The sequence below is a fragment of the Neophocaena asiaeorientalis genome, unplaced genomic scaffold (assembly GCF_003031525.2).
Source record: "Neophocaena asiaeorientalis asiaeorientalis breed wild unplaced genomic scaffold, Neophocaena_asiaeorientalis_V1.1 scaffold225, whole genome shotgun sequence".
Lineage (NCBI taxonomy): Eukaryota > Metazoa > Chordata > Mammalia > Artiodactyla > Phocoenidae > Neophocaena > Neophocaena asiaeorientalis.
In genome coordinates this window covers 5,087,196-5,112,035 of record NW_020172364.1, presented here as the reverse complement: position 1 = coordinate 5,112,035, position 24,840 = coordinate 5,087,196, and the positions used below count along the sequence as shown (strand labels likewise).

Here is a 24,840-nt window from a genome sequence, read left to right as displayed (position 1 = left end):
TCACAAGCACAAACCGTATCACCGTTTACTTAGGATGTTCTTTTTGTATCTAAAAACGAGACCATTCTAAGCTATTCTTTCCAGGAGCCCTGTGAGGGAGCCCAGTGTTACGGCCCAGATTTTTGACTTTCCCAGAGCATAAATGTACAGCAGCAGCAGATACATCAGGGTTAAAATCTTCATTCTGTGCCTGAATTGGGTTTGCTTCTTCTTATCTAATACTCAGCAGCCCAAGAAAGACCTGCCCTAGGTAGGACTCAGAAGTCCCGACTGTCTGCACCTGTTTGCTTCAATATATCAAACTATGTTTTTTCAAACATGTAGGATTCAGAAAAGCCCCCAGTGAAGTTGATTATGGCATTTTCTGTTTTTATTCTTACTCCCGTATGTATTTATAAAGGAAATGCAAACCTTATGCTTTGTGTTCAAGTACCTTCAAGTCTTCAAGTCAGGTCTGACAGAACCACTTACTTAATTAGTCGAATGTTTCTACACGAGCCCACAAAAATGTTTTATCCCCCATCCCTCCTAGAGAGAGATGCAGCTAGTGAAATGAATGAAATATGGGTTCGTGTTTTTTTCACCAGGCGTTCATCATTACGCAACTGCTGAAGACCAGGGCTTTTTTGGCTGTCTTATTTGTTTACAGTCAGCCCTTGATTATTTGCAGGAACGAGGGAACAGCAACATAGATCATTTAAAGCTGTGGATGGTCAGAGATTTTAGGAGGCTGTTGTTAATCTTTGTGTGCAGGTCTCTGCTCTAAAGATTCACAGTATTTTAAATGATACGAAGTCACATGAACTCTTAACATTTCCTTCATTTTCCCCCTGGCTCCCCAGTCCATGTTGGAACGGACAGCACAACTTCTCAGACTGGTACACACGAGCAGCCTATGATATCTCAAGGCTCCTTACAAAGTTGCTTGTTTGCCAGAACAGTTCCTTACTGTAGCTTAACAGGCATTTTCTTCTAGCCCCCGCCAGGCTGGAACATATCCTGCCAGGTATGATTCATGTCAAGGAAGAGTGGAATCAGTTTGTGATGATATCAGAAGGAACTTGAAAGCCAGCTTTGTTTTCAAGTCTTTAGGCCAGATATTCCAAAAGTTATCAGTATTTATTTATTGATTGCTCTCTAGAAATATTTCCATCAAAGAGCTCAAGATATAGTACATGATGAAGTTCAGAAGGGTTAAGGTCAGCATGATAACCTCATGGAAGAAAATCAAAGTATACAAATTGACGGTAAGGTAGGAACTGGCTAGGTCCTCAAATGGGTGTTGACAGTCTGAATGCTTTCCAGAAGGGAGAGGTCAGGAAAGTGCTGGAATCTGAAACCATGTCTTATAAAGAAGGGCTAAATTGGGGATTGTTTCACCCAAAGAAGAGAGGACTTGGGGAGAAGTGATTATTGGCCTCAAATATTTTAAAAGTGCTTCTCATAAAGGAGGAATCAGGTTATTTTGAGTGAAAAATCAATGGGAAAAGTGACTGGGTAGACCAATTTGAGCCCCATATAAGGGACATCAATTCTGCCAGTTAAGGCCATCCTCAAGTGCAGGGGGCTAATGGATAGGGGAACAGGTGTGGTGAGTTTTCACATGTTATGCCCAAGCAGGCGCTGGACAATCATTTTGGAGCTCCAGTGGAGCCAAGTGCCCAGGAGGATAGGTTCTGTCATCAGACAACCTGGATTCAAATTCTGGAGTTGCACTAACCACTTGTATGTGATCTTGACCAAGCTACTCTTCTAAACTCCAGTCTGCTCACCTGTAAAATTGGAATATAATACTATATTAGTTTTCTATGACTGCTGTAACAGATTACCGCAAACTAGCGGTTTAAAACAACACACATTTATTACATCACAGTTTTGGAGGGCAGAAGTCTGAAATAGGTCTCACTGGGCTAAAATCAAGGTCACATCAGGGTAGCATTCCTTTCTGGAGGCTCTAGGGGAGAATAAATTGCCTTGCCTTTTCCTGCATCTAGAGACTGACCACGTTCCTTGGCTTGTAGCCACCTTCCATCTTTAAAGCCAGCAATGGCCAGTTAAGTCTTTCTCACATTGCATCCCTCTTCCCCTTAAAGGATTCTTGTGATTACATTGGATTCACTCAGATAACCCAGGATAATCTCACCCCTCAAGGTCAGCTGACTGCCAGTTTAAATTCCAACTGCAACCTCAATTGCCCTTTGCCACATAACATAACATATTCATAGTCACAGGTTCCAGGGGTTAGAACATGGACATCTTCAGGATATCATTCCGTCTACCACAAGTGCCTTACCTCGTAGAATTATTTTGAAGATCCAATGAAACAGTGCATTTAAAATACTTGTTACAGAGGTTCGGCACGTCAATGCCAGCTGTTATTATTATTAACATTCTTATTATTACAAAGACAGAACCCACATAGATAATAGTCATGTTGAATGACTCAGAAAAGCCCTTAAAACTATGAGATTTGGAAATTCTCTAAGAGGGACAGGTAAATATCTATTGGTCATAGGGTAGGAGTCATGAAAAAAACATGGCACTTTGGGCTTCCCTGGTGGCACAGTGGTTGGGAGTCCGCCTGCCGATGCAGGGGACACGGGTTCATGACCCGGTCCGGGAAGATCCCACATGCTGCGGAGCGGCTGGGCCCGTGAGCCATGGCCGCTGAGCCTGTGCGTCCGGAGCCTGTGCTCCGCAACGGGAGAGGCCACAGCAGTGAGAGGCCCACGTACCACAAAAAACAAAAAAACAAAAAAACAAACAAACAAAAAAAAACATGGCACTTTTTTCATTTATCTTGACAGAGTATCTTCAATAAAATAACAGTACAGGTATCATTATATAATTTAATAATATATCATATAGTATGATATCATAGTATATTTCAAAATCATTATAAATAATTTGTAAAGTTCAGAAAAGTTAAAGGAAAAACCAATCACTCATATTCCCATCACTCAAAAACATAATATTGCCATTTTTGTGCATTCCAGCAGTTTACTTGATATACGTATTTTAAAATAATTATGATAATATGTCCTTATAAAGTTTTATGTACTATTTTTTAAACAAATTTTCCTTATTCAAATAAAGGCTTGTTGTAGAAAAATAAATCCTATTGTACCCCCCCAAAAAAATAAACGTTCTTAGCATTCTAATGTATTTTCCTTCAGCACTTTGCTGCACAATTTTATTTACTTAAGATCACGTGGTATACACTGGGTTAAAACATTATTAACCCAGTAGCACTTACAGGTTATAAAAGACGAATGATATAAAGGAGCTGATTGGAGTGAGTTTATCTGCAGTGGGAGTTTTATTGTCTTTTCCAATTAAAAAAATTCCAGTGATTTTGTTCAGTTAATTTGAGAGTTTTAAAGATGGTATTACTCAAGTCCCTTTGCAGATGAAATAACTACTTGATATGTTATGCAGTTCTACTTTTGTGGAGAGCAAATAAAAAGATATAATTCTCTTAGCACAGTTCCTGGTCCTGTACATAGTTTTGCTATATCTGAAAAAGACCAGTTTGTGTTTTATGTGACCATCAGAGGTAGCAAGAATTGCCATCTGGGCTGTTCAGTGGTGTAGTTTTTTAAGCATGCATGACTATCAGGCTATATTGAAGTGCTCACGAAGGTGATAAGCCCAGTATAAGCAGCATTGCTCCAACTCATACTAACAATAGGAGCCGTCATTTATTGAATGCTTTCAAGAGTTTTATGTGTACTATTTTTAACTGGTACAACTCTCCAAGGAGCACATAAATATTATTGCTCCATTTTACAGATGAGAATATTGAGGCTCAGAGAGATTATACAACTTGCTCAAGAACGTACAACTAATTAGGGGAGTGGCTATTCGAACCTAGTCTGTCTGACTCCACAGCTTCCACTCGTCCCACTACACTTCCTGCCTCCGTGAATGCCCAGTTTGGTGCCCCATGACCAAAGACGTACTCAGGAAAGAGACAAGAGAAGAGCCGCAGAGACAGTTAACAAGGCCCATGAGAAAAATTTTTTTAAAAATCATTTTTCCTGGAGAGGAGAAGCAGAGAATGTGTTGGGAATGGTCCTCAAGGGTGTGAAGGATTGACAACAGGAAATAGTGACCACACCTCCTTACTCTTCCTCTCAGCTCAGGAAAGAATGCGAGGGGAAGAATGTACTTCTAAAGTGAGGAATTGCCGTTTGGAATGGGAGGAAGAATCTCCTGGCTTGGAGACATATTAAAGGCTAAAATGAGTTATTGAGAGAAGTATTGTGGAATGTCTTGCAAAGATTGCTAAAAACAGAAGACAGCCTCATTCATCTGGGCTGACAAACACATCATCTCCTCTGAGCCCAGGAGTGAGTCATTGTGCTACCAAATGGGAGCCCCTGCTTCCCACCCCACCAATGACCAGGGGTCCCCGAGAGACCTCTCACCCGCTTTATTCCTCAGTTCCCACTTGGGCCCCAAGATGACTGCTCCTCAGCAAGTCCTCAGCAGCCCCCTGGCCCATCCTGATGCGCTTCCCTCTCAGGCCCACCCTACCTGGAGCTGCTTGTGGCTTTTGTCCCGTTTCTGCCCCACGAGAATCTGCTGCCACAACCCACGTCCCATTTTATAGAATTTAAATGCACCTGCTTTGCCTTCAGGGCCCTTTATAAAGTTCTCCTTCCCAAACACAGGGCCAGTCTTACTGTTTGCTTGCTCCATTATTCCCACCTTCCCCCCAAGTGCCCTTAATTTCTCAGTCTAGGATGACATCTCTGGGACCTCATCATCACCTAGCACTTGTTTCAAAATGCACTCTAAAATATTCTGAAGAGTCCCTCCCTGCCCACCCCCAGCCCTGGCCTCTGCTTTTTCTTAGAATCCATCTACAAGGTTTTTTGTTTTTGTTTTTGTTTTTGTTTTTTTGCAGTACGCGGGCCTCTCACTGTTGTGGCCTCTCCCGTTGCGGAGCACAGGCTCCGGACGTGCAGGCCCAGCGGCCATGGCTCACAGGCCCAGCCGCTCCGCGGCATGTGGGATCTTCCCGGACCGGGGCACGAACCCGTGTCTCCTGCATCGGCAGGCGGACTCTCAATCACTGCGCCACCAGGGAAGCCCATCTACAAGGTTTTTGACACATTTTTTCCTACTTTGATTTTTCCTCTTCTATAAGTCATCATTTTGGCACCAAACTCTCTCTACCTCGTTCACAAGCTTGCTCACTCAGAGCAGGGTCTGAACCCTTTGGGGATCCACTGACTTAAAACCAGAAGGGTGGTGCTGGCACATGCCCTCATTCAGCCAGAACGTATTGAGCATCTATTCTGTTAGCATGATGCCGGGGCCAAGAGGAAAGATGGATGACCACAGGCCCTACTTGCCGAAGTCCTTGGGCCTACTTGGGAAGATGAGCATATATAGAGGCTCTTAGCAACTGTATTCGTTTCCTAAGGTTGCCGTGACAAATTACCACTAACTGGGTAGCATAAAACAACAGAAATTTCTCTCTCACAGTTCTGGAGGCTAGAAGTCTGAAATCAAGATGTCGGCAGGGTTGGTTCCTTCCCAGGCTCTGAGGGAGAATCTGTTCCATGCCTCTTCGCTTGCTTCTGGTGGTTGCCAGCAATTCTTGGCATTCCTGGACTTGTAGCTGCATCACTCCAGTCTCTGCCTCTGTCTTCACATGGCTTTCTCCCTCTGTGTTTCTGTGTCTCTCTGTCCAAATTTCCCTCCTCTTATAAGGGCATCAGTCATTGGATTTGGCCCACTCTAATCCAGTATGGCCTCCTCTTAACTTGATGACATCCGCAAAGACCCTATTTGCAAATAAGGTCACATGCTGAGGCACTGGGGGTTAGGACTTCAACAGATCTTCTTGGGGAACACAACTTAATTCCCAATACCAACCCTCCCTCAGACCCTCACAAAGGATGGAAAAACCATATAATATGGTGAGCTTTGTGTTAACAAGGGGACATGAATAATGAATGGGAGCACCTAACTGAGAAAGTGGGATGAGACTACAGAAAGAAGGTTGCGTTTGAGCGTGAGCTTGAGAGAGAATGGGAATTCACGAGGACAGGAACTGGGTGTGTGCTAGGAGGAGGGAAGCAGGCTGGGCCAAGGGCAGAAGTGTGAGAAGATGGGAACACGAGGAGAGGAGAGTGGCTCTGAGGTGAGGTGGAAGGCAGCTACAGCAGGGTCTCGGTGCTCTGCACAGGAGTTTGCACTTTATCCTGTAGGTGAGCGGGTAGATGGTGAGGTAGGGAGTCAGCAAATGCTTTTTGAAAATATCAACGTTGAAAATATCAATGAAGGAATAAATTATTCTTCCAAGTATTTCCAGAGCCAAAATGTCAGGGTTCCTGAAACACGGGGACCTTTATATACTGAGCCTTGCTGAAGGGTTAGGATAGTGAGGGCTGTTAAATCAGACAGAGACCCAGGGAGAGAGGAGGAGAGGTAACCCCAGGGGGAAACAGAAAGAAGAGGATAGAAATAAGGGGAACCAGCTCTGCTAACCTGGGGGAGTTAGTACATATCAGGGCCAGAAAATCTATGGAAACCAACCAACTTTCGTACAAACTCTGAACCTTGATGCATGCTGTTTGCTTGTGGAAGTAGAAATCCATTTTGAAAAAGAAGTCCGTAAGTCATTCTCTCTTTTCTGCCCCCACAATTTCAGATTCTCTCATGCAGAAGTTGACTTAGGTGGCTTTTAAACTTAGCAGAATGTGTTTTTTTGTTTGTTTGTTTTTAGCTCCAGAGAAAAGAATATCAGATCTTATTCACCCTCTATTGTACTTTACTAATTAAAACGTTGGAGAATTACTGTCCTTTTGCATAGGGGCATTTCTGTGATACAGAGTCCATCTTTATATTTAGAGCTGATGTGATTAGCCTATTCATTCCAATATATTTTCCTTAAACTCTTCATACTTGCACATGTTTTATTAAAAGGAGTTTGGAAGAGTAATAGATACTCTCAAGAAAGATTCAAGTGATTAATTCCTCATTTAAATCAACATCTGCTAAAGAAAATTTTACTGCATTCATTATTTGGCCAAAGGAAATTCTGAATTCATCTTCTTGCTATACTTATTAGGAAACTCAGTAACTCTCTTTAGTGAAGTAAGTGAATTATCTCTCAAGAAACCCTGAGCAAATGGCTTTGCAACTCCATATCTCAGGCTGTGTCACCCTTATGTGAAATGTAGATGCTAATCCCTCACGACTTAGTCACTTCTCTGATTCTTAATTTGCTGGCGTGTAAATGGAAATTACAATGATCTCACAAGATGCTTCTGAGAATTAGAGTAGATAAATCAATGGATTTGAAATGTTTCAGGTGCTGGTATGATGCTGTTTGTTATACAGGAATTTGTCAGGAGAACATGCAGCAGTATATATATGAGTCCACGGCAGAATCTCTCATTTAAATGCATAGTGCTGTGATTCTTACCTATAATAACAACATATAGAATCTTAGCTTTGGACTGGATTTTAGGTTTTAACCCCCTTCCCAGTATAAGCATCCCTTCTACAAACATCACTCTGAGAGAGGTCTTCAGAGCTCTACTTTGAAGATTACAGATCTCTACTTTGAAGATTGTAGGAGTGGTAGTGGGGGGTTTATTTGTTTTTTGTTTTTTGTTTTTTTTGCCTTACCACTTCACATTTTACTAAGAAAGCCTTTTCCCGATCTTCTAATGCTCTTCAATGAATGAGGGGCTCTCCTCGTTCCAAGAGTGTTCTTATAGCCTCAAGTTGCCAAAGTATCAGGGACTTAACATAATTGCTGAATATTCATGTTTATTGAACGTACACTTAGGTTGAAATTCCTCACTGTCTACTAACAAGATGTTTTCTATTCTGTTGAACGAAGAGTCCCTTTAATCTTGAAAGTGGACCGTTTTGGAGAGCATTCCAAAGTGCCAATCAAGCCAAGTACCCTACCTTGCCTTTGAACTCAATGAGCTGAAAGTGTGTCTGTAATCTCCAGCTTTGGGTTACCATAGGGCAAGAGGTGGTAGGAATGTCATGGATAAATTAAAACCCCAAACTGTTAGTTTCAGTGAAACTTTTATTGGAGCCGTCAACACAGAGCATTCTAGTTAATCAGGTTCTCCCTTTTGTCTTCTGTCGCACCTTGTCCCTGAACTTGGGTAGGGAGAGGGATGGAGGCTGCTTATAATCAGGGTTTCTGCAAACACGTGCAGGGTTGGGGGTGAGGATAATACAACAGGATGCCCTCCAGCTTGAGCTGATGGCCTGGTTCATGATTTGTACTTATAATCGTGTTCCCCACCCAGCTGGAGATGAGTGTACTACAGAAAAATTAAATGACCAACAGTAAGTCAGTGGGTTAGAAAAGAAGAAGAGATTTGGGGACATGATAACTTGTCCCGTAATTATCAAGACTTAATAGTATAATGTTAACATTCATAATAACCGTCCATGTGTGCAAAGTGGGAAATTCAGGGGCAGGGTAAACATGAACTTAAGCTACTTCTGCAGTAGTTAAAGGACAGGTTCATTACTTGGTGTTCCATGATTGCTGAATAGTTGATAACTTACCAGGTTATACCTGATTTATAAACATAGAACAGCTGAAAAAAAATTTCCCCCGAAAAGGTGGGCTTGGGTTGATATTTCATTTCTGTGCACATGATCTTTACAAATACCAACAGCTTCAACTTTTACTGTCCTGCAGCTGGTCAGACCTTCAAACCAGACTCATAACCAGACTCATATTAGGACTCATAACCAAAGGTACCAGAGCACAGATGGAAAGGATCAGATTGGGAAGGAAGTGGGAGAGACACTTTTGAGGCAGCTTTTAGGAAGATTCCCAGGAGGAAACTACAGAGGTCTATATGAGGGGTCACAAATCCAAATGTCAGCAGAGACAGGCAGTTAATGTAAATGAGGGAAGTGGGAGGATATAAAGCTTTAAGGAGTGGTGGTAACTCTGGCAAAGTGGAGAGCATATACCCTGTGTAATGGGAGCAGCCAGTACTCAGCTCTGGTCAATTGTTGCCAGGTTGGAAAGCAACCCAGTGTTAACGGATCTGATTTCTCAAGAGAAGCTGGGCTCCAGGTGTTTATGTAAAATATCTTCCAATTTTAAAAACCACTGTGCAAGTCAAACACCTTTCCAAGCCTCATAAGATCTGTAGGCCTCCAAGTTGTCACACTGATGCCCAGGAGATATAAACTTAGGTATATGATGGGGGCCAATTACTTTTTTTGTTTTTTTTTTGCTCCACCATGGTCACAAATTATTGGTGTTGCAAATGTAAACTGGTCTCCTACCGAAGGAGAGAATGAATAGGCTTGAGGAAACCTAAGAGGTCAGTGTCTTTGCATTGATGAAGGGTTCTTAGACATCCTAAAACAAATGATCCAGAAAGAAAAGGCACTCAGAAGGTCAAAGAGAACATAAAGCAGAATCAGAGTCCGATTAATAAGTAGATATAACAGAAATAAAGAGGGAAGGCCCAGTCCCTTTTGGGGAGAAAAAAAATTAAAGTATGAGATTGAACCCAAAGGAGGTAGATTTGGCCCTTCTGGAGAAGGGAAAGTAGAACAGCTAACAGGATCATCATGAGGTTTGATGAGCACCTATGGGAGTCACTATCAGGTTGTCTTCTTCAAGCAGTTAGCATTGGTTAAAGTGCATTCCACGGGATGTTAGAAGGAGAGGCACAGGAAGACAGGGGAGCTCAGTCATGGGAAAATTCAAAGTTAAATCTATTTCTTTTCTGTATGATAATGTAGAGCCTTTAGTATATGTAGATTCTAACCTATTGAGACCATGCAAAAGCAGGATAAATTATTTAGTCTCCCAAATTTAGTTGACCACAGAATCCCCATACCCCAGAGCATCTTGTGAGGCCAATATTTTGCTGAATTCACGTTAGTGAAAACCCCTGCATTAAAGACAAAAAGGAGTAGACATGCTCAAATAACCCATAGACTATTTCTCCCTTCTGGCCATGGGTGTGGGAACAAGTCACTCATCCAGAGGAATCCTGGTTAGTATCTCAGGTGACTCTGGTATCTTGGGTAGGAAACTAAGGGACATGGTGCAGAGGTGATGCTCTAGTCTCTTCCTCAGCCGTTAGTCAAGATTTTTGAAGAAACAGGCATGCGTATATGGGGAACACGGGCTGCTCTGTAACTGAGCTGAGAACGCCTGTTCCTCTGGACCATGGATTTGGATGCTGGGCCCCTTGGCAAGGAATTGGGAGCTTGTCACATAAACCAAGAAAAATATTTTTGGCCAGAGACTTGAAGACTAAACAGGAGAGCTTTAAAATAAGATTTAAAGGGGATAAAGTAGAATGCTCAAATGAAACTCTAAAGTCACAACCCACAGAAGGGCAGCAGGTGTGAGCTAGAAATAAGAGGCCTGGCAAAGGGGGTGCTAAGCAGTTCTCTGAGGGACTGGCAGTGGGGTCACATCCACAGTGGGGACACGTTTGCCAACTGCACAGTGAGGGGGCAAAGTGAACAGGGGAGACATGCATGACCTCCGAGACAGCAGAGATGTGGTGGGTAGAACACACAGAAAGGCCGGGGTTCAGAACGCCATGCTAGGTCAGGGTGACAAGTTCACATGATCACAGTCACTGAAACAGGTGTTAGGAGTGTGTACATAAGTAGAAGAAGTCACAAACGTCAGAGTGGAAGCAAAGCCGAGAGCATACGGATGAGATTTTCAAAAGGGCAAAAAAGACAGGATTTTGCTGGCGGTGTATACTGCAGTCTTCTCAGGCAGAGGGAGGCTCTGGCTGATGCTTTCCTATTTAAGATTTTTTCTAAGCAGCACAGGAAGATGGAATAAAGATGGGAAGAGGGTATTTGTTCAGGTATCTGCCCCATCAAATGAATTGTTGACTTGCCTTGCTAACAATTTCATGATTTAAAAGGTAGAGGGAGCAAGGAGGGAACTGCCTTACTCTGTATTTAATTCTGACCAGGAAGCATCCAACTGGCTCATGGTGTGGAAGGCACAGGAAACTTCGGAGAAAGTAACCAGATCATCGTGCAGTTTTATGAAAGCCAAAGGAAGAAATACGATGCATACTTAAGTCGTGCCCTTTCCTCCCCTTCCTACCTCTTCTGCTTCTTACTTCCCTGTGGCACCTCCAGTCCCAGTCTAATCAGAACTCCAGCCCAGACTTCAGGGTGGCCACCAGGGATTTTAGGGTGGAAGAGTCCCCATGTTTCTTTTCCAGGAAGCTGAGGAAAGCAAATATTCTCCAATCCAAATTCAGCAGGAAAGACGTGCCGTTTGTATTTCAAATTGGGACTCAGAATCCATGAGGCCACAAAGCCAGTTTTATACGTGGCAGTGGAGTTCTGTTGCTTCATTATTTGAGTGTATGTCAGAGGACCCACGTATACATTCTCAACTAATATTCCCAACAACCCCTGCAAGGTAGGGAATATCATACCAATTCAAAGATGAAGAAACTAAGGAAAAGAGACTAAATGAGTTGCCCAAGGCCACATAGCAAGTAAGTGACTGACCTGGAGCTAGAACCCAGGCCTTTCTGGCTTCTAACCAGGGCCTTTTCAGCTCTACCAAGCTGTCTCCAAAACTAGACATCGGATACCTAACAGGCTAATTGCCTTTGGTAGTTTACTCTGAGAACCCAATCTCAACATGACATTGTTTCTATGGGAAAATGTGCTCCAAGTGACAAACAACTGGCTTAAGCGTGGAACTTTTGTAACCTGACCTGTCACAGGTGGGGCAGCGCCTCAAGCTCAGAAAGGCCGGTCGTGGGAGGGAGAGATGTTCAGCCAGCACCCCTCAGACACCACGATACCACTCGAGGCCAGCTGCGCATTTGCCAAGAAGCAGCAGCCTCAGATGCATCTGCAAAATAACCACGTAGCACCCACCACAGAAGACAGGTGTGAGGACCATGCGAGGGGACCCTTTGGTTCCTAAAGCAGCTGGTGCAGGTCCAGCACAAAATAGACACTGGATAAGTGGGGACTGAGGGATTCCCAACAGCTGGGGGTGAGCTGGATTGGAGGGCATGGAGAGGGAGGGGAAGCTCTGCCGTCTGTCTCGGAGCCTCCCTGGGAATGCTGGTAGGTGAATTACGGTAGGGTGAGGGTGTGGACCTGCTTTGGGGGCTTGCCTCCTACTCCCCCAGACAGTTCTTCAGTTTCTAACCTTGGTTGGTCAGGACCCAGGAAGGGGCCTTCCTCAGCCAAGAGCTTCTGAGGGCTTCCTCAGCCTAGACCTTCTCCAGGTGTTCAGGGCTATGTTCTAATCAGCCGTCCTCCCCACGCGGCCCTAACCGTCCCCTCCTGCCTTTGGATAGCAGCTTCCTGGGCTGATGGATGTGTGAGTGCTGGCAAAGCGTAGCTGGGAATCAAAAACTGAACAACAGCTAAGCAGTCGTTACAGAACCTTAGAGACCCCACACCCATCTGCCTCTGCCCCTTTCCCTCCGGGAGCAGGATTGCTTTTGGTCCCCGTATTCGATTTTGCTGTCTGCAAACTGTGCGATCGAGCTTATTCAGAGCCCCGTAGCCTCAGCCAAATAGGCCTGAAGGGGATTTTCATTCCACAAATAAATCTTCAGAGGGAGAAAGGATCGCTAAAAACAGCCAAACTCGGTGAGATTTTTATTTTATTTTTATTTTTACGTTTTTGGATGGGGGAAGGTAGCTGTTTTCTCTTGGCAAGGACGGATACTGACTGCAAGACACTCTAGACACTCAGGCCCTCAGGAGAGGAAAACCCTAGCTGCCTCACCAGCTGTCTCTCCTGAGGGTCGCCCCCAAAGTGGCAGGACCATGTGGTGGCATTCCCATCACTGTGGCGGTTCTCAAGTCGGGCTTCGGAGAGACCCTGGGGCCTCAGAGCATCAGAGGCCGTGAGTGTGCTCGGTACCCGTGGATGGAGAGCCTGAGAGAAGCCTCTCTGTTTGGGCCTGGGTGTGTGCCTGCACACACGTGTGTCCCCGGGTGCTGCACTGGGGGAGGATCCGGTTTCAGACTTTGGCTGGCTTCGTGCTGGAGTCCTGCCCTTAGCAGGAGATACTGTCGGGTGCCGGGCAGAATTCAGGAGCACCGACCAAAGGAGACTCTGTCCCTAGTCCACGGAAACAAACTGTCTTGTGTGCAGGTGAAGGGTCACTGCTCAGAGGGAGCAGATTCTCTGCAGCTTAGAATTACCCTTGAAGGGGGTAGAGAGACTGCTCTGGATGAGGCCAGTGGGTTTGGCCCTTTGTTACTCTGGGGCGAGAGTGGAGACTGGAGACCAATAGGGAGACCCAGACTGCACGCTCTGTGGGGAAAAGCACCGTGGGGTCCTGAGCAACAAGCCGGCCAACCTCGAGCTGGAGCTCGTGGCCTGAGCAGTAGATGTGATCAAAGCCAGCCCACAGGCAGGCATGAGAATGGCCCGCAGCTTTGCAGTCACCAGCTCTTGTGGCTTTGGCTGACCTTTCCACTTCTCTCAGATGCCTTTGGGACATAGCCGGAGGAGGGGCGGGGGGAGTGGAAACGTAAGGGATAAGGATGGGAAGCTGGGAGCTGGGGTTCGAATTCCAGCCACTGCATCCTCGAGGACTGGCCTCAGTTTCTTCATCTGTACCCTGAGAAGGCTGCTACGGTTTAGAAAGGAAGTACCATCCGGAGCTGGTATGGAGTGATGGTTCCGCATGTGCCCAGATACTATCCAATAGTGCCCTATTTTTATTTATTCTTCACCACCAGCCCCCCACCATGGGTGCCATACTGAATAAGATTTCTGTCAGCCATAAGGCTGTTCTAAGTAATCATTCATTTTCCATCTTTATGAATCAACAATATCCATTTGCCATTCAATCAGTTCCTCTGGTTGCCAAGAGTAACCGATGTAATTGATTTTATTCCATTTCACATCACAAAACACTTGAACCCACTAGTTAGTCTGTGCAGTCTTTGTTATGAGTAAATGCCCAAGTACTATTACCTATTATAAGATGCTGACAGCAACTCATGGACTCCTTCCATACTTTGGAATATTCCTTGCAACCTGTGATCTCCTGGCTGGGAATCCCTGGACCCCAAAGTTCCCTTAAGTGCAAACACTCTGTCATCTGTGATTTTGCAGGTAACTTTTCACACATGAAAATGACTTCAGAAGTGTCTTCATAGGTTATTAAGAGGATTCGATCTATATACTATAAAATACATGCTAGGCGGGTTTCTCCCTCCTTTCTTGGTCTTTTCATTTTCTTTAGACCCTTCTTGAGCTCTCCCCTCTTTCTTGTTCCCCATACCTCTGCCCATCCCCTCCTGGACTCTGGTCTCCAGTCCTCCCGTCCATTCACCACCCTAGATTTTTCTGAGCGCCATGAACACCAGTCTTGTCCCTAGTATGGAAAAGAGCCAGGGAATACCTCGCCCCTTGAGCTGAGCCAAGACAAATCTGTTGGCAAGAACAGCGGGCACAGGAGTCACCCTCAGAGAACAGAAACAGCTATTTATAAAGCCTGCTTCCTGACTGCTGGGGGCTCACGCTCCCTTGTACCAGAGGGGTCACCACCTCCTCTTGGAAGAGCCCCTGCCATCCACAGCTCTGTGCCTGCAGGTCACCGAGTGCCATTCCAGTGAACAGTGAGAGCAGGGGACAGCATACAGGGTGGATTCGATGTGGTGACAAGCTCTCTGATGGGCCAGGGCTGCTGGGTGTGCAGGTAACACAGATGGCCTCGGCAGCACCTGTGAGGTGACAGTCACTGGTCCCTTACAGGACTGGACATCCTGGCCTTAGAACTAAGCCTACCTACCTTGGCTTTTATTTTTCTTTTTGAAACCTTTGTTTTGTTGTTGTTGTTGTTGTTTTGTGGTACGCGGGTCTCTCCCGTTGCGGAGTAGAGGCTCCGGACACGCCGGCTCAGCAGCCACGGCTCACGGGCCCAGCTGCTCCGCGGCATGTGGGATCTTCCCGGACCGGGGCACGAACCCGTGTCCCCTGCATCGGCAGGCAGACTCTCAACCACTGCGCCACCAGGGAAGCCCGAAACCTTTGATCTAAACTTTAGTTAACACGATTACTAAACATCCAAAAGCATTTGGGATTCAAATAATGTAAAATGTTAACAGATAAAGTAGTCTCGGTATTATTACTAACAGTCGTCATTCAGTTCAAGTTGCATTTGCCCTTCCTGTGTTGCTATCATACCTGTCTGGTTGTGCTAGATTACTATTTCCCTTAATAACCTGGCACCAGTCTACTACCTTTAGTAGTCATAGCAATACCACCACCAGTAACCCAGCAAACCCATGGTATTAAGTGAGATCATTTGTTTTTGTTTTTTAGTTGAGATGAACCTTATGAAAATGTACACCTAGTGTACTGAAGTAGCCTGTTGGCTAGGCATAGTTCTCCCTGGATGTGTGGTTTTCGGCCTATACAGAGTTCTTTTAAAGAGTTGAACTGGTTGCCAACTTTAATAATCAGGAGATTTTACATAAAAACACATTTCTGGCATCTCTGTAAAAAATGGCAGCCCTGGCAATACTTGGGCCCACACTTCTACACGGCACTGGTTGTGGTGCACGTGGGCCCTCCGACCCTGCCCTGTATCCCGTTATCTCAAGTTGTTCACGGAGCTTGGAGAAACCGCAGAAATCCATCGTTCTGAGCCCTTCATTGTAGGATGAGGAAACTGAGTCTGGGAGTCCCCAAGTAACTCTTGTGGTATCACATTCTAGTGTGTATGAGAACTGGGACTGGAGGGGAGTCTCCTGCCCACTGGCCCAGCATGGCCCCCATATCATTCGACTGCCTCAACACAACACAGCACGATCATGTGGGCAGCGTCTGCTTCACTGGGCTGAGAGAGGCCTAACTGACTGTTCGAGGCATGACCCACTCAGGGAACCTGATTATCAAAGTCCAAACCACAAAGAGGAATACCTTCACTTCAAGGGCTCCTATTTCTAGAAATAGCTCTAGTGCCTTCTTTGTAGCCTTCTACGTCCAAAGAAATGTTTTCATGTTTCGATGACTTCAAAAGTCTCCTGCCCTTAAAACTTCCTAGATTATCAGAAAAGGGCCACCAGAAGCTCATTGCCTTTGCTGGTGAAAATGCCCAGCAGCTAGCTTGGTTTTTCTTGTGGACATCCTTGAAGACAGGCTATTCATAGGCTGTCAGGATGGTGACTGAATCCAGCCCTAAATTGCTGACAAATATAAAAGAACATTTTTAATTTGTCTCATTTTCTCCTCATCTGTCAAATGAAAAGATTCAACTACTAATCAATATTATTTTCTTGGAAAGCAGAGGGAAATTAAGAAAGCCCAGAAATAGAATCAACCCATGGTGTCACTACTGCTGTTTGCCGCTCCTCCATGTCACTGAGAGTCCCTTGGAGCCCAGACAAGGGGCTTCTGCCTCAAGAACAGGTTCACCAGGGTAGTTTAGAGCCTGACAGTGAACCTAGGAGTTTCGTGGACCTGGAAACCAGCCTCAGGACAGCTGGTTAAGGATTAGTCATCTCCAGCGGAAAGGTGATTATGAGAAGGAAAGAAATGATGGGCCAAAAAAAACTCAGGAAGAGGGATGCAGAAAAAGCAGTCCAGAAGTCATTAAAACATTGTTAGTTTTATTTTCTTCAAAAAATATTGGCTGCCTGGGATAGACCCGCACACTGCTTCTGTCCCTACCCCTGTAGCCTTTGGGGAACGAGTCTCCCAGTGAGTGTGTCTCCTAGCAACAAGATAGAACAGTGAGGGAGCACTTCCCATGTGTTAAACACCTGCTTGGTGCTTTGCATTTGCCACGTGAGCTTCACAACTCTGCTGGGTAGAAAATAATATTCCCGTTTTGTAGAAGAAGAAATGAAGGGTCAAAGAACTGAAATAACTTGTCTAACCAGGAAGTGGCAGAGCCAGGCAGGAACACTAGCTTCACGGATTCCAAATGCCGTGTTCCTGTACAACTGAAAATGAAACAGACAAAAACCAGTGCCCCATTGCAGCAGCAGCAAACCTCCAGCAAGGGCTAAGGGTAAAGTGGCGGGGGAGACATCTTCAAAAGACAAGAGGAACGCTGGCAGTCAGGCTGTCTACTTAGCAGGAAGAGTGGGGGCTTTGTCAAATTATAGGGTATCACAGGCCTGTTGGCTTTTACCAAAGGCTTTGGAAAGGTGCTGGTGCTGGTAGAGGGAAAAGGGGAAAGGGAAAAGGGAAAAGAGAAGATGAAGCAGAGGTGAATTTGCTTCAACCTGTGAATTTCTTATTTGTATCAAGCGTACCTACTCATAGGATTCTTCCAAGAATGGAAAGAGATAATATATGTAAAATATTTATCAGAGTGCAAAACCAAAAGCCCAAAGCCTCCCTGATGAGAGGCTTTCTCTACTTCCAGATCAACAAATAACCTGTTGATTATATGCTATACCAATCTGCTCTGCCAGTGTAGACAGAACCAAAGAATCCAGATTACTGCTCTCTGGTGTCTCGGTGTGCAATGACAGTAGGCTGGGAGCTTGCCTTCCTTCCTGTTTTCAGAGCAGCTGAGAAACCTTTAGGGAACCCGGCCTCAGATAGGCCTGCCAGTGAAGTCCTTGGCAACAACCTCCCAACATATACAAAGAGAGGGTCTGTCTTGTCTTCTCTGTGTCACTTGGCCTGAAGGCAACCTCCACCTGAGGGCCCACCATTAGTGGGCCTCAATCATGCAGGGTTCTGGGGGCCATCTTCACCTGATCAATCTTTATCCCAAGAGGAGTCTCTTCCTTCTTCTGCCCCTACCCCCATGGCCTCAGTCTTTGTACTTTCAACCATTTTGGTGGCCAGGACAGAGGCAACCAAAGTAATCCCCCTCTGTATTATCTAATATAAGGCTAGTGGTAATTTTCCTGAGAAACAAGATATGTGACCTTCATTAGGAAGATAGTACTTTGATTATTGACAGGCCATCGGTGACATTCAATCAACAAACTTCTAATGTGTATAGGGGATGAGGGCCTATAGACCAAGAGCTGTTCTAGATGATTTTACATGTCTCATTCAGTATTTATAACATTCTGTGAATTAGGTATTTACCCATTTTATGAGTAAGGAGGCTCAGAAAACTAAAAAACAATGCTCAAAGTTATACAACCCATAAAGGGCAGAGTCAGAATTTGAAGGCACTCGATTCCACCGTGGGATCTTTGCATTAGGCCACACTACCCTCTCTTGTTATGAGTGGCCAAAATTGGCCGGCGTTGAAGCTGAAGTTGGAGGTACCCAAGGAACAACTTACGTTTGTCTCCCAGCTTTCCCTGTTTCACTCTGTGTAGGAGATGGCGCAAGGGCACTGCCTCGGCCTCATTTCCGGGTGAGCAGAGAGAATGAAAGGTGCAGGGTGTCCTGGGAGCATCTGGCTTTTCTAGGGATCAATTCTGGTCTCCCTGACTTTCTGAGACTGTGCAGATTCAAGACCAGGAGGTTCCTGTGACAAATCCAATCGAAACTCCTCTAGAACCTCCCTGGGCACTGGGACCTGGGGGAGGGGGGTGGGGGGCGACACACACTCTTCATCAGACAGCATCTCCTAGTGCACGATGCAGCCGCTAACGCCCCAGGCCCACACGTGCATCCATTTCACAGCCTCGTGAAGGACAACCAGGGCAGCCTAGGCAGTGTAGTAGGAGCACACACCACCACACCACACAACATGCAAAAGCATGGGAAGATACCGTGGCAGGGGAGCAAAGCACAGGCTCTGGGGTCCGACAGTCAGGGTTGGGTGCCCCCTCCGCACTTATCTGCTCTGCAACCTTAGGCAACTTACTTCTCCCCCAAGTCTTCCCTGACTTGTAGTGATAGTACCTACTTCATAGGGCTCTTCAGGGAATCGAAAGTGATAGTATTCGTGAAATGTTTAGCAGAGTGCAAAACCAAAGAACCATAGGAATAGAATGTATTTATTTCTAACTAAAATGTGCCCGAATTTAAAAGAGGAGAAATAAAAGCTGTCAGATTTTGTCTTTGTTTTTTTTTTTGGCCGTGCCATGCGGCATGCGGGGATCTTAGTTCCCTGACCAGGGATCGAACCCATGCCCCCTGCGTTGGGAGCGTGGAGTCTTAACCACTGGACCGCCAGGGAAGTCCCAAAAGCTGTCAGATTTTGAACACATAGTTCCCTGTGGGGCAGAGGTTAGCATCTTGGGGAAGCTATTAAAAGTATGTAAACTCTGTGAGGCAGAGATCTTGCCTGTCTTACTCATCACTTATCTCCAGGCCTTTATGCAGTGCCTGTTCCATAGTATGGCTCAATAGATGATGTATGGACGGGTGAATGGATGGATGAATGAATGTGTGGGTGGGTGGATGGATGGATAGATGGACAGATGAGCCACAACACAAAAGTGCTGTCCTTCAATTACAAAGAGGACTGCCACTGGAGAATTGCTCTCCTGTGCCACTCTCTCAGTGAACAGCACCTGCCATCAATCATGCTACCTAAGACAAAAACTTGGGTGCCACTTTGACTATTCTTTCTTACTCACTCCTTACAACAAACCAGCCCTGTCAGTTCCACCTCCTATATTTTAGCTTGTGAATCCCTTCTCTTCTCCTGAGCCCTACTGTCACTACTTTTGTTCAGGTCCTTCCCAATTCTCTCCTGGGTTTCTGCTGAGTTTCTACACCACCTAAAAACCATTCTCCAGGCCTCCAGTCCATACCCACCCCTTGCAGTCCACTCTCCAGACTTGGGACAGAGTGATCTTTAAAAAGCACAAGTCTGTTCAGGTCACTACTGCCACCCCCTATCACCACCCCCACTTAAGGATGGTCCATGACACACTACAGACTTTAAGATAAAGCTCAAACACCTACACATGGCATCCCAGCTTTTATAATCTTGCTCCTATCTGCCCTCCCAGCCTTATCTGGCCAATCCACCCCTCCTTGAGTTCCAGATCCCCTCTAGCAGGTCTATGCTCTCTCTTACCCTGTGCCATTGCTTGGGCTTTTCCCTCTGCCTAGAATGTTCTTCCTCCACCTTCCCTATTCCTTTCCACATCCTTCGGAACTCATCATCCACCTAGGATGAGTGGTGGTCCCACTAAGAATTGGATGCCCCTCCTCCTCGGTGGTCCCAGTGCTTAGCACACGACCCTATGGTCTGTTTCCTTGGCTGCCCTTCCCAGGTGTCTGGCCCGTGGAGTGCTGTGTTTTGCCCTCCATTGCACCTAGTACACCCTATCTAGTCCTGGCACAACGAATATTTCTCGACTCGATAACTACTTTGTCTCCCACCAAACGTGCACTTTCTCAAAAGCGTATTTGCAATCAGCATCACGTCTTGGACAATTATGTGACCAGTCAAGGATAATTAACCAAGGATTAGGGTGTGGTCTGTGACTCTGGAAAAAATCTATTAGATTAGACATGTTGGGAACATGTATTTTTAACCAAAAGTCAAGACACATGATCTGACAAATAGGATCACATATTTTTCTGTCCCAGAAAAATGTGAATGTATAATGTCTACGGCTACCCAACCTGATCTGTCGTTTAACCTTATTATGTTATCCAAACATGCCAACTCAAAAGACATTGAAATTATAACTGATAAGTAAGTAGCTGACAGCAGCAAGCATTATGGGAAGTGCTTTGCAGTCATCCCATTTAATCTTCTCAACTACCCCTTGAAGCGGATCTTTTTATTATCTCCACTTTACAGATCAGGAAACTGAGGCTTAGGTTACACAGCCAGCAATGGACACTTAACCAGCAATGGAATAGCAGTCTGTTTGATCCTCTCAGTCATTCTGTGATACTGACCTAACCATGACCTCTTAACCTTATTAGATCATCAGAAGAGCCACTTCTGGGCAAAAATTAGCTTGTGGCTTCTGGAAATTTTTATTAAAACTCTAAATCTCCTGGCGATAACTTTCAAAAGTCATGATTCAGACCAGCAGTGATATTTGAAAGTGGAATCATAATGCGGGTCTCTGGCTGCAGAGACGCTCTCACTGCTGGAGAGGCATCCTCCACCTTGACGTGTATGAAAATCTGTGTTTTTCCTATTACTGGGTCTTTTGCCATCACTGTCTATTGAAAGGCACTGACCCTCATTCTGTCCTCCCTGAGGAATCCTGTCTTTCAGGGTTAATCGGTCTGTCCTCTTCCTTGCGTGTCATTTCACTGGGATCTAGAGCAATGTTTCTCAAAGTCCAGACAGCTGACCACCTGCATAATGATCACCTGGACACTCATAAAAATGCGTATTCCTGGGCCCCGTCCCACAGCTATCACACAGAATCTCTACAAATTGGACCCCAGGAACTAGCATTTTAATCACATTCGCCAAGTAATTCTTAGGAATACTAATGTCTCAGAACCACAAATGTAGTCTCCAGATCCTCACAGCTCCAAGTGTGACCCCTGGACCAGCATTAGCAGCTTATTAGAAAACAAGGAATTCTTATGCCCAAATCCTGAAGGACTGAATCAGAATTTGCATTTCAATGAAATCCCCAGGTAGTTTGTACTCCCATTACTGTGCATACAGAGAACTAGTGATCAGAGCAGTGTTTCCTATGCATATCATGGCAGGCATAGAAAACGAAAGCATTTGTTTGGCATTTCTGTCACACAGAAGAGAATGCCAGCTGTGGCATGGGGAGGGTGGTGCTCAGCCTGCCCCAGACCCCAACCTGGCCACCCTGAAGGCTGAGGAGATTGGTATCTCAGGCGTACCTGTGCCGCAGCACGCTGGTTGAGGAGCAGTGGTCTACTTAGAGCACGCTCAGTCCTTCTAACTTTCTTCATGGGCATAACTCCATAAATCTTGCTTATTCTTTTTTTTTTTTTTTTTGCGGTACACGGGCCTGTTGTGGCCTCTCCCGTTACGGAGCACAGGCTCCAGACGCACAGGCTCAGCGGCCATGGCTCACGGGCCCAGCTGCCCCGTGGCACGTGGGATCTTCCCGGACCAGGGCACGAACCCGCGTCCCCTGCATCAGCAGGCGGACTCTCAACCACTGTGCCACCAGGGAAGCCCTGCTTATTCTTATTTCCTTCATCATTTGTCATTTCTTCTCCTGCATACCAAGAGTCAGAAATCTTCCCAACTAGGTCTTAGAACTAGGTCTTAGAAATCTTCATGCAATGGGAGGGCACAGTCTCATCTTCAAGTTCTAGGTGGACTCTGAGAAATGTAGAGAGAAAAGTTTTGTCTGTTATTCTAAACAGTATGACCTAAGGAATACTAGGAAGGAATAAGAGCCTTCTTCCCTTTGAAGAATGCTCCTTTCCTCTTAGTCCACAGATCTGAGGATGGAGGATCCGCAACACGCAGAGCGGCATCCTCTCTCCTGAAGAGTGTGCCAAGAAGCATGTGATTTTTTAAAATCCTTCCTCAGCAGAATCTATCAGCTTATGAACTGGACAGTGTCCCTTCTCTTAGCCAGCCCCTGATAAGGGGATGACAGTTGGCATGGAAGGAATGGAATACCTTCAGAAACACTTCCTGGTGAGACCATCTGATCAGAACGACCAAGTGTCAGGACACATCATCTGACTTCGCAAAGCTCCCGGCTGCGTGGGAACCCCATTGTGTTTCTTTTTTTCCCCCAATAAGGAAAATGTTGAAAATTTTTAAAGTTCAAAATAGTGAGCTCTTACTCTGAAGCAAATAGAACAAGGATTGTCATAGCCTAAGCAAACACAGTTGAGAAAGAAGTGGGGGGAAGTATTGCTAGCAAACAACTCGCATTTTTTCTTCTCTTTCTACCTTGCCTGCAAATCTGTGTCCAATTCTCTCCACTCTGCTTCTCCCAATCAAAGCACAGGCAAAGAAGCACACATTTTAGCTGGTTTAATGTCGGGCTGTTCCCCCTCTGTCCTGAGAGTGTACATCCCTCAAGTCTCAAAGGGCTGTCTGATCGTCCCTTTGTACCCCAGCCATTGAAGTTCCTCTGCGTTAGTAGTAGAAAGGACAGTGACCAGAGCATGCTGTCCCTTGCCGCCTCTGGTTGACTTTCATGGAACTCCTCCCTTGATCCAGATACGGAGGCAAAGCAGGCCTTTCTCCTTCTCTGACCAGGAAGTTCACAGATCTGTTGGCAGTTCACCCAGAGTAGCCGTGATGTCTCAGAAATAAGTGGGTTTTTCTCTAAGTTCATAGCAAGAACGGTTGCTTAAAAATGTTCCATCCCTGATCCGATTAACAAGTACTGAAAACATAAGACTGGGGACACCGACAGCAGAGCTGTTGTACACGACCATTTCAAACACAGAACACTGAGTCATCTTTCTGCTTCGTGGTCCAGGATGAAGAACAAGCTGTGGTACTTTGAATTCGGCACCTCAGAGACCTTCGCAGCCACCTGCAAGAAACTCCACGACCACATAGAGTTGGAGGTGAGTTCCCAAGGCTTGCTGGACCTTGGTTCTGCTCCTGGACTGTTACGTACCCTCAGGACATGTCCTGGAGCGTCCTCAAGAGGTGATCCCAAGTGTAGTCCATTGTACATCCATCCTGTTCCCAACACATCCACGGCCTCACTCCCAGGAGGCTCCAGTCACGGGGCCTGCCTTTCTCGGCCCGTCCAGACCTAGAGGCCCAGTGGACCCAGGTCCACTGTCCCTTCCGGCCCTCAGCCCTCTCCCCACTGTGGCCTTGAAATTTCCCCTTTTCCGAGAGGTGAAGGCAGGTGCTGCCCACGCAGGGAGAGGAGCTGCTGTGAGGGTAGAGGCAATGTCCCAAGCCTGGTAAAAGTCTGGGAGCTGATGGCCACGGGGCTGAGGGGTCTGGGGTTGAGGCCGCAGGTGGCCAGACATCCCCCAGCTCACCCGCCGCTGCTTTCAAGGAGCTGACTCACAGGCACCCAGGGCCGGCTTCATGGGTGTGCAACCTGCACAGTCGCTCAGAAGGACCCTTGGTTTAATGCTCTTCTGACACTGTCTTGAAATTCTTGATGATTTTTTAGCAAAGGGCCCTGTATTTGCATTTTGGACCAGGCCCCTCAAATTACGCAGCTGACCCCACTGGTGCACTCGTGTTTTCCTCACTCTGCTGGCACTTGGAGCAGCCTGCCTCAGACACTTAGCTTGTCAGCTTCCCTTCCCGGCGGATAAGCTGCCCACTTCCCACCTCTCACCCCGCATCTGCTGGGCTGCTCTCGTGAGGTCTTGTCACTTCTATGAAAAGGTCTGCTTGGTCTCTGGCCACCTGAAAGCCCAAACTTCTCTGCACACCTGCTGCGGGACCTCAGGCCCATCGGGTCCCTTGCCCATAGTTCTCAGTTTACCAACCCGCACCACCACCCCCCCAACCCCTTCCCATGGGATTCAGGCCTGTAGTCTTGTTTTCACTTGAGAAGAACAAGTGAAAGGCCGTCAGAGAGTTCGGCCAGGATGGGCTTCTCCCGGCCCATGGGCTTTGTCCCTAAGCCTGCAGTAGCAGTCAAGGGGGTCCCGGGCATCCCTTGGGGGAGGAGCCCTTCGCCTGAAGCAGTGTGGGAAAGCCCTGCCACTCCCTGCAGAAGGGAGCCTGCATTCACAGGGAGTTTTCACAAACAAAACACAAAGCCAGAGATTCTGTGCTTCTCCTTGACTCATCTGCCTGTCTCTCCCCAGCGGTTGCCGGGTTACCAACCCCAGGGTGGGAGGCGCCGCCCCAGCTAATCCCCTGAACTTTTAGCCAGCTCAGTCAGAGGGCAGAGAGGCCCAGGAGCCGGGGGGCACATGTCCCCAGGTGGTACCACCTCCACCGGGGAAAGGCTGAGGAGCCCGCTGTGCCCGCTGTACTCTATGGGTACGTAAATCCACGGCCAGGGAGCTGCAGGGAAGGAGGAGAGGGCTGGGCTGGAGACTGAACGTAGCTG

The 24,840-nt window shown here is 46.3% G+C and overlaps 1 protein-coding gene across 16 annotated transcripts in view; it reads left to right on the top strand.

Annotated features, from left to right (window-relative positions):
- DGKG (diacylglycerol kinase gamma) overlaps positions 1 to 24,840 on the top strand; it is a 230,942-nt gene that overhangs the window by 141,703 nt on the left and 64,399 nt on the right. For all 16 annotated transcript variants that reach the window (XR_003006270.1, XM_024767827.1, XM_024767898.1 and 13 more), the window contains one exon: positions 23,284 to 23,374. Coding sequence is in view for 15 of the 16 variants with exons in the window: in XM_024767827.1 (XP_024623595.1) it covers positions 23,284 to 23,374 (91 nt within the window). In the remaining variant the exon portion in view is untranslated. The remainder of the gene's footprint in view (positions 1 to 23,283; positions 23,375 to 24,840) is intronic.